This window comes from Oncorhynchus clarkii, chromosome 12 (assembly GCF_045791955.1).
Source record: "Oncorhynchus clarkii lewisi isolate Uvic-CL-2024 chromosome 12, UVic_Ocla_1.0, whole genome shotgun sequence".
In the NCBI taxonomy this organism is placed as follows: domain Eukaryota; kingdom Metazoa; phylum Chordata; class Actinopteri; order Salmoniformes; family Salmonidae; genus Oncorhynchus; species Oncorhynchus clarkii.
The window spans coordinates 6,301,229-6,323,626 of record NC_092158.1 but is presented as its reverse complement, the minus strand read 5'-3'; the positions used below and the strand labels follow the sequence as shown (position 1 = coordinate 6,323,626).

Below are 22,398 nucleotides of genomic sequence, written 5' to 3'. Positions count from 1 at the left end.
CTTCATCCCTCTCCATCTGTGACCTCCAGTCAGACAGCTCCTCCCTCTCTATCTGTGACCTCCAGTCAGACAGCTTCCTCCCTCTCTCCATCTGTGACCTCCAGTCAGACAGCTTCATCCCTCTCTCTCTGTGACCTCCAGTCAGACATCTTCCTCCCTCTCTCCATCTGTGATCTCCAATCAGACAGCTTCCTCCCTCTCTCCATCTGTGACCTCCAGTCAGACAGCTTCATCCCTCTCTCTCTGTGACCTCCAGTCAGACAGCTTCCTCCCTCTCTCTCTCTATCTATCTATGACCTCCTGTCAGACATCTTCATCCCTCTCTCTCTGTGACCTCCAGTCAGACATCTTCCTCCCTCTCTCTCTCAATCTATCTATGACCTCCTGTCAAACAGCTGAAACTGCTAAAGTGCTAAACTGGTCCACCAGAACCCATCATTCTTTTTGTTAAATGTTTGACAGAAGATCTATGTCCTTGTTGTGATCCATTTCAAGATAAATCTGTTGTTTTCTTCTTAAAGCAGACCCTGAGCATAACCCCTGTGATGGTAAACTGAAGGTGCGTGGACATGCTTCAGAGAGTTTATATAAAAGCACATGCTTTCATCAGCTCCACAGTTTAATAAGTTTTACTAAATGAATCCTAGATTATCCTTTAAATCTTACTAAATGAATCCTAGATTATCCTTTAAATCTTACTAAATGAATCCTAGATTATCCTTAAAATCTTACTAAATGAATCCTAGATTATCATTTAAGTTTTACTAAATTAATCCTAGATTATCCTTTAAATCTTACTAAATGAATCCTAGATTATCCTTTAAATCTAACTAAATGAATCCTAGATTATCCTTTAAATCTAACTAAATGAATCCTAGATTATCCTTTAAATCTAACTAAATGAATCCTAGATTATTCTTTAAATCTTACTAAATGAATCCTAGATTATTCTTTAAATCTTACTAAATGAATCCTAGATTATCCTTTAAATCTTACTAAATGAATCCTAGATTATCCTTTAAATTTTACTAAATGAATCCTAGATTATCCTTTAAATCTTACTAAATGAATCCTAGATTATCCTTTAAATCTTACTAAATTAATCCTAGATTATCCTTTAAATCTTACTAAATTAATCCTAGATTATCCTTTAAATTTTACTAAATGAATCCTAGATTATCATTTAAATTTTACTAAATTAATCCTAGATTATCCTTTAAATTTTACTAAATGAATCCTAGATTATCCTTTAAATTTTACTAAATTAATCCTAGATTATCCTTTACATTTTACTAAATTAATCCTAGATTATCCTTTAAATCTTACTAAATGATTCCTAGATTATCCTTTAAATCTTACTAAATGATTCCTAGATTATCCTTTAAATCTTACTAAATGATTCCTAGATTATTCTTTAAATCTTACTAAATGAATCCTAGATTATCCTTTAAATTTTACTAAATTAATCCTAATCATTTAAATCTTACTAAATTAATCCTAGATTATCCTTTAAATTTTACTAAATTAATCCTAATCATTTAAATCTTACTAAATGAATCCTAGATTAGCCTTTAAATCTTGCTAAATGAATCTTAGATTATCCTTCAAATTTTACTAAATTAATCCTAGATTATCCTTTAAATCTTACTAAATGAATCCTAGATTATTCTTTAAATCTTACTAAATGAATCCTTGATTATCCTTTAAATTTTACTAAATTAATCCTAGATTATCCTTTAAATCTTACTAAATGAATCCTAGATTAGCCTTTAAATCTTACTAAATGAATCCTAGATTATCCTTTAAATCTAACTAAATGAATCCTAGATTATCCTTTAAATCTAACTAAATGAATCCTAGATTATTCTTTAAATCTTACTAAATGAATCCTAGATTATTCTTTAAATCTTACTAAATGAATCCTAGATTATCCTTTAAATCTTACTAAATGAATCTTAGATTATCCTTTAAATCTTACTAAATGAATCCTAGATTATCCTTTAAATCTTACTAAATGAATCCTAGATTATCCTTTAAATCTTACTAAATGAATCCTAGATTATCCTTTAAATCTTACTAAATGATTCCTAGATCACCCTTTAAATCTTACAAAATGATTCCTAGATTATCCTTTAAATCTTACTAAATGAATCCTAGATTATCCTTTAAATCTTACTAAATGATTCCTAGATCACCCTTTAAATCTTATGAAATGATTCCTAGATTATCCTTTAAATCTTACTAAATGAATCCTAGATTATCCTTTAAATCTTACTAAATGATTCCTAGATCACCCTTTAAATCTTACAAAATGATTCCTAGATTATCCTTTAAATCTTACTAAATGAATCCTAGATTATCCTTTAAATCTTACTAAATGAATCCTAGATTATCCTTTAAATCTTACTAAATGATTCATAGATCACCCTTTAAATCTTATGAAATGATTCCTAGATTATCCTTTAAATCTTACTAAATGATTCCTAGATTACCCTTTAAATCTTACTAAATGATTCCTAGATTACCCTTTAAATCTTACTAAATGATTCCTAGATTACCCTTTACATTTTACTAAATTAATCCTAGATTACCCTTTAAATCTTGCTAAATAAGGTTGGGGACCATCATGAAACAACCATCTCCCTTAATACTAGCTGATGAAGCCTTGGTGACACAGCACTGATGTACAATTATCGGAGTGTGTGTGTGTTTGTGTGTCTAGCTTTTCCTCCCAAAAATTATTTACATTTACATTACAGTAAGCTACTGGGCCTCTGTCCAATCCCCTTTTTTGGTGGGATAATGTAAATACTTGGGTATAATGTAAGTCCTTGGGGCATAATGCAATGCTGTGGGGGATAATGTAACTCCGTGGGGGATAATAAAGGTAAAAAAAATATGTAACTCTGGATGGGATATTGTAACTCCGTGGGGGATAATGTAAAAACTTGGGTATAATGTACATCCTTGGGGATAATGTAAGTCCTTGGGGGATAATGTAAATACTTGGGTATAATGTAAGTCCTTGGGGGATCATGTAAGTACTTGGGGGATAATGTAACTCCGGGGGGATATGTAAGTCCTTGGAGGATAATGTAACTCCGTGGGGATAATGTAAGTCATTGGGGGATAATGTAAGTCCTTGGGGATAATTTAAGTCCTTGGGGATAATGTAAGTCCTTGGGGGATAATGTAAATACTTGGGTATAATGTAAGTCCTTGAGGGATCATGTAAGTCCTTGGGGGATAATGTAACCCTGTGGGTGATAATGTAAGTCCTTGGGGGATAAATCAACTCTGTGGGTGATAATGTAAGTCATTGGGGGATAATGCAAGTGCCTGGGGGGTCATGTAAATCTGTGGGGGATAATGTAAGTCATTGGGGATAATGTACATCCATGGGGGATCATGTAAATCCGTGGGGGATACTGCAAGTCCTTGGGGGATAATGTAAATACGTGGGTATAATGTACATCCTTGGGGGATAATGTAAGTCCTTGGGGGATAATGTAAGTCCTTGGGAGATAATGTAAAACCTTGGAGATAATGTAAGTCATTGGGGGATATTGTAAATCATTGGGGGATAATGTAAGTCCTTGAGGGATCATGTAAGTCCTTGGGGGTTAATGTAAGTCCTTGGGGGATAATGTAAGTCCTTGGGGGATAATGTAAGTCCTTGGGGGATAATGTAAGTCCTTGGGGGATAATGTAAGTCCTTGGGGGCTAATGTAAGTCCTTGGGGGATAATGTAAGTCCTTGGAAGTCCTTGGGGGATAATGTAAGTCCTTGGGGGATAATGTAAGTCCTTGGGGGATAATGTAAGTCTAGTTTAATGTTCTATTTTCTGCTGCTGCTGCTGCGGAGGAGGGTTGTTCCACACCACTCTGATAAAAGAGAAAAACACACACACACCCCTAAGCATCTTGGTGCTTGGCGGCTTGGCGGGGAGAAAAGATGAGCATATAAAGTGTGTGATCGATGCCAGCCTATTTGGAGAGACTCCCACTGATGAGAAAAGGATCAATTACTAAGATATGTGGGATGGATAGAAAGATGCTGACCTTTCGAGGCAATCTCTTCTCCCCCTCTTCTCCACATCTCCCCCCTCTCTCTCTCTCCCTCTCTCTCTCTCTCTCTCTCTCTCTCTCTCTCTCTCCTCCCCATCTCTCTCTCTCCTCCCCATCTCTCTCTCTCTCTCTCTCTCTCTCTCTTTACTCCTCTCATCTCTCCCTCTCCTCGACATCTCCCTCCTTTCTCTTGCTTTTCTCATTACTCTAGCAGGTCCTATAAAGTGTTATGGGGCTGCCTAATGCTTCTCCTAACTCCAATCCATGACCGCACTGATGCTTTCTCCGTGTTATTGTTATTGAGATATGAATATTTAATGGCACGATTCTTCCCCTGCACTGTGCTGTGTTTTATAATTCACACTCTGTGTGTGTGTGTGTGTGTGTGTGTGTGTGTGTGTGTGTGTGTGTGTGTGTGTGTGTGTGTGTGTGTGTGTGTGTGTGTGTGTGTGTGTGTGTGTGTGTGTGTGTGTGTGTGTGTGTGTGTGTGTGTGTGTGTGTGTGTGTGTGTGTGTGTGTGTGTGTGTGTGTGTCTGTGTGTGTGTGTGTGTGTGTGTGTGTGTGTGTGTGTGTGTGTGTGTGTGTGTGTGTGTGTGTGTGTGTGTGTGTGTGTGTGTGTCTGTTCCGCTGCTGTTTTATATTCCCTATGCTCCTTTCATGGTGTTTTGTTTTGGCTGTTGCTCCCTATTCATCAGAACCACACGGACACAACGGACACAACAGACACAACGGACACAACAGACACAACAGACACAACAGACACAACAGACACAACAGACACAACAGACACAACAGACACAACGGACACAACAGACACAACAGACACAACAGACACAACGGACACAACATACACAACAGACACAACAGACACAACAGACACAACAGACACAACAGACACAACAGACACAACGGACACAACAGACACAACAGACACAACAGACACAACGGACACAACGGACACAACAGACACAACAGACACAACAGACACAACAGACACAACAGACACAACAGACACAACAGACACAACGGACACAACAGACACAACAGACACAACAGACACAACGGACACAACAGACACAACAGACACAACAGACACAACGGACACAACATACACAACAGACACAACAGACACAACATACACAACAGACACAACAGACACAACATACACAACAGACACAACGGACACAACATACACAACAGACACAACAGACACAACAGACACAACAGACACAACATACACAACAGACACAACAGACACAACAGACACAACAGACACAACAGACACAACATCCCCGAAGGACACAACATACCCAACATACACAACAGACACAACAGACACAACATACACAACATCCCCGAAGGACACAACATACCCAACATACACAACAGACACAACAGACACAACAGACACAACAGACACAACAGACACAACATACACAACATCCCCGAAGGACACAACATACACAACATCCCCGAAGGACACAACATACCCAACAGACACAACAGACACAACAGACACAACAGACACAACATACACAACAGACACAGCAGACACAACAGGCACAACATACACAACAGACACAACAGACACAACATACACAACAGACACAACAGACACAACATACACAACAGACACAACAGACACAACAGACACAACAGACACAACAGACACAACAGACACAACAGACACAACAGACACAACAGACACAACATACACAACAGACACAACAGACACAACATACACAACAGACACAACAGACACAACAGACACAACAGACACAACAGACACAACAGACACAACAGACACAACATACACAACATCCCCGAAGGACACAACATACCCAACATACACAACAGACACAACAGACACAACAGACACAACAGACACAACAGACACAACATACACAACATCCCCGAAGGACACAACATACCCAACATACACAACAGACACAACAGACACAACAGACACAACAGACACAACATACACAACATCCCCGAAGGACACAACATACCCAACATACACAACAGACACAACAGACACAACAGACACAACAGACACAACATACACAACATCCCCGAAGGACACAACATACCCAACATACACAACAGACACAACAGACACAACATACACAACATACACAACAATACCCAACATACACAACAGACACAACAGACACAACAGACACAACAGACACAACAGACACAACAGACACAACAGACACAACATACACAACATCCCCGAAGGACACAACATACCCAACATACACAACAGACACAACAGACACAACAGACACAACAGACACAACAGACACAACAGACACAACAGACACAACATACACAACATCCCCGAAGGACACAACATACCCAACATACACAACAGACACAACAGACACAACAGACACAACAGACACAACAGACACAACATACACAACATCCCCGAAGGACACAACATACCCAACATACACAACAGACACAACAGACACAACAGACACAACAGACACAACATACACAACATCCCCGAAGGACACAACATACCCAACATACACAACAGACACAACAGACACAACAGACACAACAGACACAACATACACAACATCCCCGAAGGACACAACATACCCAACATACACAACAGACACAACAGACACAACAGACACAACAGACACAACAGACACAACATACACAACAGACACAACAGACACAACATACCCAACATACACAACAGACACAACAGACACAACAGACACAACAGACACAACATACACAACAGACACAACAGACACAACATACACAACATCCCCGAAGGACACAACATACCCAACATACACAACAGACACAACAGACACAACAGACACAACAGACACAACAGACACAACATACACAACATACACAACAGACACAACATACACAACAGACACAGCAGACACAACAGGCACAACATACACAACAGACACAACAGACACAACAGACACAACAGACACAACAGACACAACAGACACAACATACACAACATCCCCGAAGGACACAACATACCCAACATACACAACAGACACAACATACCCAACATACACAACAGACACAACAGACACAACAGACACAACATACACAACAGACACAACATACACAACAGACACAACAGACACAACAGACACAACATACACAACAGACACAACAGACACAACAGACACAACATACACAACAGACACAACAGACACAACATACACAACATCCCCGAAGGACACAACATACCCAACATACACAACAGACACAACAGACACAACAGACACAACAGACACAACAGACACAACATACACAACATACACAACAGACACAACAGACACAACAGACACAACATACACAACAGACACAACATACACAACAGACACAACAGACACAACAGACACAACAGACACAACAGACACAACATACACAACATCCCCGAAGGACACAACATACCCAACATACACAACAGACACAACATACCCAACATACACAACAGACACAACAGACACAACATACACAACATACACAACAGACACAACAGACACAACAGACACAACAGACACAACAGACACAACAGACACAACAGACACAACATACACAACAGACACAACAGACACAACAGACACAACAGACACAACAGACACAACATACACAACATACACAACATACACAACAGACACAACAGACACAACATACACAACATACACAACAGACACAACATACACAACAGACACAACAGACACAACAGACACAACATACACAACAGACACAACATACACAACAGACACAACATACACAACATACACAACAGACACAACATACACAACAGACACAACATACACAACATACACAACAGACACAACATACACAACATACACAACAGACACAACATACACAACAGACACAACATACACAACAGACACAACATACACAACAGACACAACAGACACAACAGACACAACAGACACAACATACACAACAGACACAACAGACACAACAGGCACAACATACACAACAGACACAACAGACACAACAGACACAACAGACACAACAGACACAACAGACACAACAGACACAACAGGCACAACATACACAACAGACACAACAGACACAACAGACACAACAGACACAACAGACACAACAGACACAACATACACAACAGACACAACAGACACAACAGGCACAACATACACAACAGACACAACAGACACAACATACACAACAGACACAACATACACAACATCCCCGAAGGACACAACAGACACAACAGACACAACAGACACAGCAGACACAACAGACACAACAGACACAGCAGACACAACAGACACAACAGACACAACAGACACAACAGACACAACAGACACAACATACACAACAGACACAGCAGACACAACAGGCACAACATACACAACAGACACAACAGACACAACAGACACAACAGACACAACATACACAACAGACACAACAGACACAACAGACACAACATACACAACAGACACAACATACACAACATCCCCGAAGGACACAACATACCCAACATACACAACAGACACAACAGACACAACATACACAACAGACACAACATACACAACATCCCCGAAGGACACAACATACCCAACATACACAACAGACACAACATACCCAACATACACAACAGACACAACATACACAACATCCCCGAAGGACACAACATACCCAACATACACAACAGACGCAACAGACACAACATACACAACAGACACAACAGACACAACAGACACAACAGACACAACAGACACAACATACACAACAGACACAACAGACACAACAGACACAACAGACACAACATACACAACATGCACACCATCCCCGAAGGACACAACATACACAACATACACAACAGACGCAACAGACACAACATACACAACATCCCCGAAGGACACAACATACACAACATGCACAACAGACACAACAGACACAACATACACAACATACACAACATACACAACAGACACAACAGACACAACATACCCAACATACACAACAGACACAACATACACAACATCCCCGAAGGACACAACATGCACAACAGACACTACATAAACAACATACACAACAGACACAACATACACAACATCCCCGAAGGACACAACATACCCAACATACACAACAGACACAACAGACACAACATACACAACATCCCCGAAGGACACAACATACACAACAGACACAACAGACACAACATACACAACATCCCCGAAGGACACAACATACACAACATACACAACAGACACAACAGACACAACATACACAACATACACAACATGCACAACAGACACAACAGACACAACATACCCAACATACACAACAGACACAACATACACAACATCCCCGAAGGACACAACATACCCAACATACACAACAGACGCAACAGACACAACATACACAACATCCCCGAAGGACACAACATACACAACATACACAACAGACACAACAGACACAATATACACAACATACACAACATGCACAACAGACACAACATACCCAACATACACAACAGACACAACATACACAACATCCCCGAAGGACACAACATACCCAACATACACAACAGACACAACAGACACAACATACACAACATCCCCGAAGGACACAACATACACAACATTCACAACAGACACAACAGACACAACATACACAACATACACAACATGCACAACAGACACAACAGACACAACAGACACAACAGACACAACATAAACAACATACACAACAGACACAACATACACAACATCCCCGAAGGACACAACACGCACAACAGACACAACATAAACAACATACACAACAGACACAACAGACACAATATACACAACATACACAACATGCACAACAGACACAACATACCCAACATACACAACAGACACAACATACACAACATCCCCGAAGGACACAACATACCCAACATACACAACAGACACAACAGACACAACATACACAACATCCCCGAAGGACACAACATACACAACATTCACAACAGACACAACAGACACAACATACACAACATACACAACATGCACAACAGACACAACAGACACAACAGACACAACAGACACAACATAAACAACATACACAACAGACACAACATACACAACATCCCCGAAGGACACAACACGCACAACAGACACAACATAAACAACATACACAACAGACACAACATACACAACATCCCCGAAGGACACAACATACCCAACATACACAACAGACACAACAGACACAACATACACAACATCCCCGAAGGACACAACATACACAACAGACACAACAGACACAACATACACAACATCCCCGAAGGACACAACATACACAACATACACAACAGACACAACAGACACAACATACACAACATACACAACATGCACAACAGACACAACAGACACAACATACCCAACATACACAACAGACACAATATACACAACATCCCCGAAGGACACAACATACACAACAGACACAACAGACACAACATACACAACATCCCCGAAGGACACAACATACACAACATACACAACAGACACAACAGACACAACATACACAACATACACAACATGCACAACAGACACAACAGACACAACATACACAACAGACACAACATACACAACATCCCCGAAGGACACAACATACCCAACATACACAACAGACACAACAGACACAACATACACAACATCCCCGAAGGACACAACATACACAACATACACAACAGACACAACAGACACAACATACACAACATACACAACATGCACAACAGACACAACAGACACAACAGACACAACAGACACAACATCCCCGAAGGACACAACATGCACAACAGACACAACAGACACAACATATCCAACATACCCAACATACACAACATCCCCGAAGGACACAACATACACAACAGACACAACATACACAACATGCACAACAGACACAACAGACACAACATACACAACATCCCCGAAGGACACAACATGCACAACAGACACAACAGACACAACATATCCAACATACCCAACATACACAACATCCCCGAAGGACACAACAGACACAACAGACACAACAGACACAACAGACACAACATACACAACATACACAACATACACAACAGACATAAATAATACATTCTGTTTTATTTCTAAATGGAACAGCAGAAAAGTAGAATGACAGATGACATCATGTAAATACTGTAAGGGGTATTCACCTAGAGCTCATGGGGAATCTTTTAGGATACATTCAATTAAAAATGGCTGTCTATAATGACAATGAGTTAATGGACATCCCACCTCAGTGTTTTTGTGTTAGTGTCTATGTGCCTGTTTGTGTGTGTGTGTGTGTGTGTGTGTGTGTGTGTGTGTGTGTGTGTGTGTGTGTGTGTGTGTGTGTGTGCGTGTGTGTAGAGTAACATTCTGTTAATCGAACATAGGATGTCTGAGTCCCAAGGGGTAATCTCAAATATAAAATACACTATGATGAGTTTAATACTTTTTTTGGTTACTACATGATTCCATATGTGTTATTTCATAGTTTTGACGTCTTCACTATTATTCTACAAAGCAGAAAATAGCTAAAAATAAAGAAAAACCCTGGAATAAGTAGGTGTGTCCAAACTTTTGACTCGTACTGTGTATATATGATTACATTACCTTTCTATACAAGTACTTCCATGAGCACCTTTCTTTGAATATGCATTGGTGATGTGCTGTGTGAGTTTGGACTCGTACTGTATCTCTAGAGAAACTGTTCAATTGTGTGCATTGAACTCACAGAAAAGAAACGTAACGAAATTGAATTCAAATAATTTAACTGATGCTGGTTAATTAGTGAATTTAATTTTTGGGGAACATTTTTAAATGACGACATTTCTGTTAATCGCTCAGCACTAAATGAACCCTTCCTGAAGCACTAATTACAGAATCAGGTACTGAAACACATGTCTATATCCCACTTGTCTGCAGTAGCAGATTGGATCGAACCCCAGGGTCTGTAGTGAAGCCTCTAGCACTGTGATGCGGTTCCTTAGACCGATGAGTCATTCCGGAGCAGATTCTTTCATAACATGTTTTTCTTATTATTATTATTATTTATTTTTTTATCGTTTAGATAAGAGTATCTTCTGCCTCAGCTCTGGGAGATCAAATCCAATTTGTATTTGTCACAACAGGTGTGGATCTTAAACGTAAAATGCTTAGGAGTTCTTAACCAAAATTGCAGAGTAAAAAAAAAAAAAGTAAGTCATTACAAATGTGCCTGATAAACTACAGGAAGGATTAGTAACACAATAAAATAACAATAACCAGGCTAAATACAAGAGGTTAGTCGAGGTAATTGAGGTAATATGTACATGTAGGTAGGGGTACAGTCTAATGTAAATAGTCTGTTGTAACCAACTGTTCTACAGTCTAATGTAAATAGTCTGTTGTAACCAACTGTTCTACAGTCTAATGTAAATAGTCTGTGGTAACCAACTGTTCTACAGTCTAATGTAACTACTACTACTACTACTACTACTACTACTACTACTACTACTACTACTACTACACCTACTACTACACCTACTACTACTATACTACTATTACTACTACTACTACTGCTACTGTTACTTCTACTACTATACTACTACAACAACTACTACTACTACTACCACTACTACTACTGCTACTACTACTACTACTACTACTACTACTACTACTACTACTACTACTACTACTACTACTACTGCTGCTACTACTACTACTACTACTACTATAGAACAACTACTACTACTACTACTACTACTACTACTACTACTACTACTACTACTACTATACTACTACTACAACTACTACTACACTACTACCACAACTACTACTACTACTACTACTACTACTACTACTACTACAACAACAACTACTACTACTACTACAACAACAACTACTACTACTACCACTACTACTACTACTACTACTATACTACTACTACAACTACTACTAGTACTGCTGCTGCTACATCACTTCCAGACATAGTCTGAACCCCCATAGATGACAATGAGATCGTTCCAAAATATATATTCTTCCCACCAACAGGAGGACATTTCTATCTACTCTCGATCAAATCACATACTTTGGGCTTTTAATTTTCCTTTTATAGTAACATTAGTTTTGTGTGTATTTAAACATGATAATCTTGAATTTCTTAGAGTGTGATCGTGAGCGCCCGAGCACACTGAAGGGAGTGGTTGCTTACATTGGCTGAGTCTTCTGGTTGCTTCTGTCCCTCTTCACCCATCTCGGGGGCTGTTGGCACGGAGACCGGTAGTAGTGGTGATCTGGCCTTGCCAACTTGCCCCAGAGATGCTGTTTTTACTGTTGGCTTGGGAAGGCTGGCACCTGGAGAAACACAAACACAGAAACAAAATCACTGTCATGTTTTGTGTAAATATGAGGACCTGTTTTTACCTAAGCCTTGGGAAAACACACCAACACTCTGTCGCGTTTATGTATCAGCCCGAGGACCATGAGGTTACTGTACCAAACACTACTGGTTACACAACAAGTAACCTGGTAAAAGGCAACAGCCCCTAAAAATAGCCAAGGGACCTCAGCTTTGAATAACAAAGTAAACAAGAGATCTATAGGTGCAGGTATGATTTGTAGAAGGCTTTTGTTCTTAGATATTGAGGCAGCAAGTTGTGCTGCTCTAAGGATTGTGGGTATAGGCAGGCAGAGGGAGCAGAGGAGAGAGCAGTCTGTGTTTGACGGACAACGCTGACAGCACAGAGCAGCGTGGGGCACGGAGTATTGCTGTTCTGCGGCTGTTCTGTGAGGGAAGGAGAGAGGATAAGAAAGAGGGAACAGTGTGGGGTTCTGCGTCTCTTCTCTCCGTCTCCAGGATTAATGGCCTGACCATCTAAATGAGCTACCTGGGCTGGGTATTATCTGCATAATTTAACTCTGCAAATTACAGCAGCACCTGCTCGGCGCACTCGCAACAGTGGGAGGGAAAGGTAGGTGGGGAAACTCTGGCTCCAGACTTAATAATAGGATCAACCCTCCCCTTGGCGCCGCTGTGATAGGCTGGATAGATCACATCATAGAGCAGGAGGAGAAAGAAAACAACAAGTGTGAATATCAAATCAAATTGAAAGTGGTCGGCGTACACGGACGGATGTGCAGATGTTATTGCAGCTGCAGGGAAATGCTTGTGTGTCTAAGTCCAACATTACATTAGCGATAAAAACTATTTAAAAAAAAATTAGAATACAGAAAAATAAACATAATAAGAATGATATATATATACACATATTGGTGTGTTTTGTATGTAAACATTATTAGAGTGACCAGTGTTCAATGACTATGCACATAGGGCAGCTGTCTCTAAGGTGCAGGGTAGAGTACCGGGTGGTAGCCGGCTAGTAACAGTCTCTAAGGTGCAGGGTAGAGTACCATGCAGTAGCCAGTAGTAACAGTCTCTAAGATGCAGGGTAGAGTACCGGGTGGTAGCCGGTAGTAACAGTCTCTAAGGTGCAGGGTAGAGTACCGGGTGGTAGCCGGTAGTAACAGTCCCTAAGGTGCAGGGTAGAGTACCGGGTGGTAGCCGGGTAGTAACAGTCTCTAAGGTGCAGGGTAGAGTACCGGGTGGTAGCCGGGTAGTAACAGTCTCTAAGGTGCAGGGTAGAGTACCGGGTGGTAGCCGGGTAGTAACAGTGACTAAGGCTAGTGATGGCTGTTTAACAGTGATGGCCTGGAGATAGAAGCTGTTTTTCACTGTCTCGGTCACAGCTTTGATGGACCTGTGTGATCTCCGCCTTCTAGATGGTAGATGATAGGTAGATGATAAATGGTAGCTGGTAGATCGAGTGGCTGACGGAGGTCGTTGACGATCTTTCAAGTTTTAAGTGAAATGCCTTTCGTGCTCTAAACCCAATAACGCAGTAAATAATAACAATGCAGAACAAAAACACACCAGAAATTAAAAAGAAGAAGAACACGAGAAAGTAAGTACCATACTATATACAGGGTCAGTAAATACCATACTATATACAGGGTCAGTTAGTACCATACTATATACAGGGTCAGTAAATACCATACTATATACAGGGTCAGTAAATACCATACTATATACAGGGTCAGTTAGTACCATACTATATACAGGGTCAGTAAATACCATACTATATACAGGGTCAGTAAATACCATACTATATACAGGGTCAGTTAGTACCATACTATATACAGGGTCAGTAAATACCATACTATATACAGGGTCAGTAAATACCATACTATATACAGGGTCAGGATAATACCATACTATATACAGGGTCAGTAAATACCATACTATATACAGGGTCAGTAAATACCATACTATATACAGGGTCAGTAAATACCATACTATATACAGGGTCAGTAAATACCATACTATATACAGGGTCAGTTAGTACCATACTATATACAGGATCAGTTAGCACCATACTATATACAGGGTCAGTTAATACCATACTATATACAGGGTCAGTTAATACCATACTATATACAGGGTCAGTTAATACCATACTATATACAGGGTCAGTTAATACCATACTATATACAGGGTCAGTTAATACCATACTATATACAGGGTCAGTAAATACCATACTATATACAGGGTCAGTTAATACCATACTATATACAGGGTCAGTTAATACCATACTATATACAGGGTCAGTTAATACCATACTATATACAGGGTCAGTAAATACCATACTATATACAGGGTCAGTAAATACCATACTATATACAGGGTCAGTAAATACCATACTATATACAGGGTCAGTAAATACCATACTATATACAGGGTCAGTAAATACCATACTATATACAGGGTCAGTTAGTACCATACTATATACAGGGTCAGTTAGTACCATACTATATACAGGGTCAGTTAATACCATACTATATACAGGGTCAGTTAATACCACACTATATACAGGGTCAGTTAATACCATACTATATACAGGGTCAGTTAATACCATACTATATACAGGGTCAGTTAATACCATACTATATACAGGGTCAGTTAATACCATACTATATACAGGGTCAGTAAATACCATACTATATACAGGGTCAGTTAATACCACACTATATACAGGGTCAGTTAATACCATACTATATACAGGGTCAGTTAATACCATACTATATACAGGGTCAGTTAATACCATACTATATACAGGGTCAGTTAATACCATACTATATACAGGGTCAGTAAATACCATACTATATACAGGGTCAGTAAATACCATACTATATACAGGGTCAGTAAATACCATACTATATACAGGGTCAGTTAATACCATACTATATACAGGGTCAGTAAATACCATACTATATACAGGGTCAGTTAATACCATACTATATACAGGGTCAGTTAGTACCATACTATATACAGGGTCAGTAAATACCATACTATATACAGGGTCAGTAAACACCATACTATATACAGGGTCAGTTAGTACCATACTATATACAGGGTCAGTTAATACCATACTATATACAGGGTCAGTTAATACCATACTATATACAGGGTCAGTAAATACCATACTATATACAGGGTCAGTTAATACCATACTATATACAGGGTCAGTAAACACCATACTATATACAGGGTCAGTTAGTACCATACTATATACAGGGTCAGTTAATACCATACTATATACAGGGTCAGTTAATACCATACTATATACAGGGTCAGTTAATACCATACTATTTACAGGGTCAGTAAATACTATACTATATACAGGGTCAGTAAATACCATACTATATACAGGGTCAGTAAATACCATACTATATACAGGGTCAGTTAATACCATACTATATACAGGGTCAGTTAATGCCATACTATATACAGGGTCAGGTTAATACCATACTATATACAGGGTCAGGTTAATACCATACTATATACAGGGTCAGGTTAATACCATACTATATACAGGGTCAGTTAATACCATACTATATACAGGGTCAGTAAATACCATACTATATACAGGGTCAGTAAATACCATACTATATACATGGTCAGTTAATACCATACTATATACAGGGTCAGTTAATACCATACTATATACAGGGTCAGTTAATACCATACTATATACAGGGTCAGTTAATACCATACTATATACAGGGTCAGTAAATACCATACTATATACAGGGTCAGTTAATACCATACTATATACAGGGTCAGTAAATACCATACTATATACAGGGTCAGTAAATACCATACTATATACAGGGTCAGTTAATACCATACTATATACAGGGTGAGTTAATACCATACTATATACAGGGTGAGTTAATACCATACTATATACAGGGTCAGTTAATACCATACTATATACAGGGTCAGTAAATACCATACTATATACAGGGTCAGTAAATACCATACTATATACAGGGTCAGTTAATACCATGCTATATACAGGGTCAGTTAATACCATACTATATACAGGGTCAGTTAATACCATACTATATACAGGGTCAGTTAGTACCATACTATATACAGGGTCAGTTAATACCATACTATATACAGGGTCAGTAAATACCATACTATATACAGGGTCAGTTAATACCATACTATATACAGGGTCAGTTAATACCATACTATATACAGGGTCAGTTAATACCATACTATATACAGGGTCAGTTAATACCATACTATATACAGGGTCAGTAAATACCATACTATATACAGGGTCAGTAAACACCATACTATATACAGGGTCAGTTAATACCATACTATATACAGGGTCAGTTAATACCATACTATATACAGGATCAGTTAGTACCATACTATATACAGGGTCAGTTAGTACCATACTATATACAGGGTCAGTTAATACCATACTATATACAGGGTCAGTTAATACCATACTATATACAGGGTCAGTTAATACCATACTATATACAGGGTCAGTTAATACCATACTATATACAGGGTCAGTTAATACCATACTATATACAGGGTCAGTTAATACCATACTATATACAGGGTCAGTAAATACCATACTATATACAGGGTCAGTAAATACCATACTATATACAGGGTCAGTAAATACCATACTATATACAGGGTCAGTTAATACCATACTATATACAGGGTCAGTAAATACCATACTATATACAGGGTCAGTTAATACCATACTATATACAGGGTCAGTTAGTACCATACTATATACAGGGTCAGTAAATACCATACTATATACAGGGTCAGTAAACACCATACTATATACAGGGTCAGTTAGTACCATACTATATACAGGGTCAGTTAATACCATACTATATACAGGGTCAGTTAATACCATACTATATACAGGGTCAGTAAATACCATACTATATACAGGGTCAGTTAATACCATACTATATACAGGGTCAGTAAACACCATACTATATACAGGGTCAGTTAGTACCATACTATATACAGGGTCAGTTAATACCATACTATATACAGGGTCAGTTAATACCATACTATATACAGGGTCAGTTAATACCATACTATTTACAGGGTCAGTAAATACCATACTATATACAGGGTCAGTAAATACCATACTATATACAGGGTCAGTAAATACCATACTATATACAGGGTCAGTTAATACCATACTATATACAGGGTCAGTTAATGCCATACTATATACAGGGTCAGGTTAATACCATACTATATACAGGGTCAGGTTAATACCATACTATATACAGGGTCAGGTTAATACCATACTATATACAGGGTCAGTTAATACCATACTATATACAGGGTCAGTAAATACCATACTATATACAGGGTCAGTAAATACCATACTATATACATGGTCAGTTAATACCATACTATATACAGGGTCAGTTAATACCATACTATATACAGGGTCAGTTAATACCATACTATATACAGGGTCAGTTAATACCATACTATATACAGGGTCAGTAAATACCATACTATATACAGGGTCAGTTAATACCATACTATATACAGGGTCAGTAAATACCATACTATATACAGGGTCAGTAAATACCATACTATATACAGGGTCAGTTAATACCATACTATATACAGGGTGAGTTAATACCATACTATATACAGGGTGAGTTAATACCATACTATATACAGGGTCAGTTAATACCATACTATATACAGGGTCAGTAAATACCATACTATATACAGGGTCAGTAAATACCATACTATATACAGGGTCAGTTAATACCATGCTATATACAGGGTCAGTTAATACCATACTATATACAGGGTCAGTTAATACCATACTATATACAGGGTCAGTTAGTACCATACTATATACAGGGTCAGTTAATACCATACTATATACAGGGTCAGTAAATACCATACTATATACAGGGTCAGTTAATACCATACTATATACAGGGTCAGTTAATACCATACTATATACAGGGTCAGTTAATACCATACTATATACAGGGTCAGTTAATACCATACTATATACAGGGTCAGTAAATACCATACTATTTACAGGGTCAGTAAATACCATACTATATACAGGGTCAGTTAATACCATACTATATACAGGGTCAGTTAATACCATACTATATACAGGGTCAGTTAATACCATACTATATACAGGGTCAGTAAATACCATACTATATACAGGGTCAGTTAATACCATACTATATACAGGGTCAGTAAACACCATACTATATACAGGGTCAGTTAATACCATACTATATACAGGGTCAGTAAATACCATACTATATACAGGGTCAGTTAATACCATACTATATACAGGGTCAGTTAATACCATACTATTTACAGGGTCAGTAAATACCATACTATATACAGGGTCAGTTAATACCATACTATATACAGGGTCAGTTAATGCCATACTATATACAGGGTCAGGTTAATACCATACTATATACAGGGTCAGGTTAATACCATACTATATACAGGGTCAGGTTAATACCATACTATATACAGGGTCAGTTAATACCACACTATATACAGGGTCAGTAAATACCATACTATATACAGGGTCAGTAAATACCATACTATATACATGGTCAGTAAATACCATACTATATACAGGGTCAGTTAATACCATACTATATACAGGGTCAGTAAATACCATACTATATACAGGGTCAGTTAATACCATACTATATACAGGGTCAGTAAATACCATACTATATACAGGGTCAGTAAATACCATACTATATACAGGGTCAGTTAATACCATACTATATACAGGGTGAGTTAATACCATACTATATACAGGGTGAGTTAATACCATACTATATACAGGGTCAGTTAATACCATACTATATACAGGGTCAGTAAATACCATACTATATACAGGGTCAGTAAATACCATACTATATACAGGGTCAGTTAATACCATGCTATATACAGGGTCAGTTAATACCATACTATATACAGGGTCAGTTAATACCATACTATATACAGGGTCAGTTAGTACCATACTATATACAGGGTCAGTTAATACCATACTATATACAGGGTCAGTAAATACCATACTATATACAGGGTCAGTTAATACCATACTATATACAGGGTCAGTTAATACCATACTATATACAGGGTCAGTTAATACCATACTATATACAGGGTCAGTTAATACCATACTATATACAGGGTCAGTAAATACCATACTATATACAGGGTCAGTAAATACCATACTATATACAGGGTCAGTTAATACCATACTATATACAGGGTCAGTTAATACCATACTATATACAGGGTCAGTTAATACCATACTATATACAGGGTCAGTTAATATCATACTATATACAGGGTCAGTTAATACCATACTATATACAGGGTCAGTTAATACCATACTATATACAGGGTCAGTTAATACCATACTATATACAGGGTCAGGTAATACCATACTATATACAGGGTCAGTTAATACCATACTATATACAGGGTCAGTAAATACCATACTATATACAGGGTCAGTTTATACCATACTATATACAGGGTCAGTAAATACTATACTATATACAGGGTCAGGTTAATACCATACTATATACAGGGTCAGTAAATACCATACTATATACAGGGTCAGTAAATACCATACTATATACAGGGTCAGTAAATACTATACTATATACAGGGTCAGGTTAATACCATACTATATACAGGGTCAGTAAATACCATACTATATACAGGGTCAGTTAGTACCATACTATATACAGGGTCAGTTAATACCATACTATATACAGGGTCAGTTAATATCATACTATATACAGGGTCAGTTAATACCATACTATATACAGGGTCAAGTAATACCATACTATATACAGGGTCAGTTAATACCATACTATATACAGGGTCAGTAAATACCATACTATATACAGGGTCAGTTTATACCATACTATATACAGGGTCAGTAAATACTATACTATATACAGGGTCAGGTTAATACCATACTATATACAGGGTCAGTAAATACCATACTATATACAGGGTCTGTTAGTACCATACTATATACAGGGTCAGGTAATACCATACTATATACAGGGTCAGTTAATACCATACTATATACAGGGTCAGTAAATACCATACTATATACAGGGTCAGTTAATACTATACTATATGCAGGGTCAGGTTAATACCATACTATATACAGGGTCAGTAAATACCATACTATATACAGGGTCAGTTAATACCATACTATATACAGGGTCAGTTAGTACCATACTATATACAGGGTCAGTAAATACCATACTATATACAGGGTCAGTTAGTACCATACTATAAACAGGGTCAGTAAATACCATACTATATACAGGGTCAGTAAATACCATACTATATACAGGGTCAGTTAATACCATACTATATACAGGGTCAGTTAATACCATACTATATACAGGGTCAGGATAATACCATACTATATACAGGGTCAGTAAATACCATACTATATACAGGGTCAGTTAATACCATACTATATACAGGGTCAGTTAATACCATACTATATACAGGGTCAGTAAATACCATACTATATACAGGGTCAGTAAATACCATACTATATACAGGGTCAGATAATACCATACTATATACAGGGTCAGTAAATACCATACTATATACAGGGTCAGTTAATACCATACTATATACAGGGTCAGTTAATACCATACTATATACAGGGTCAGTTAGTACCATACTATATACAGGGTCAGTAAATACCATACTATATACAGGGTCAGTAAATACCATACTATATACAGGGTCAGTTAATACCATACTATATATAGGGTCATTTAATACCATACTATATACAGGGTCAGTTAGTACCATACTATATACAGGGTCAGTTAATACCATA

General features: G+C 38.2%; 1 protein-coding gene across 1 annotated transcript in view; it reads right to left on the bottom strand.

Annotated features, from left to right (window-relative positions):
- LOC139421816 (netrin receptor DCC-like) overlaps positions 1 to 22,398 on the bottom strand; it is a 224,359-nt gene that overhangs the window by 3,687 nt on the left and 198,274 nt on the right. Inside the window, exon 22 of the mRNA XM_071172937.1 lies at positions 13,305 to 13,447. Coding sequence (XP_071029038.1) covers positions 13,305 to 13,447 — 143 coding nt within the window. The remainder of the gene's footprint in view (positions 1 to 13,304; positions 13,448 to 22,398) is intronic.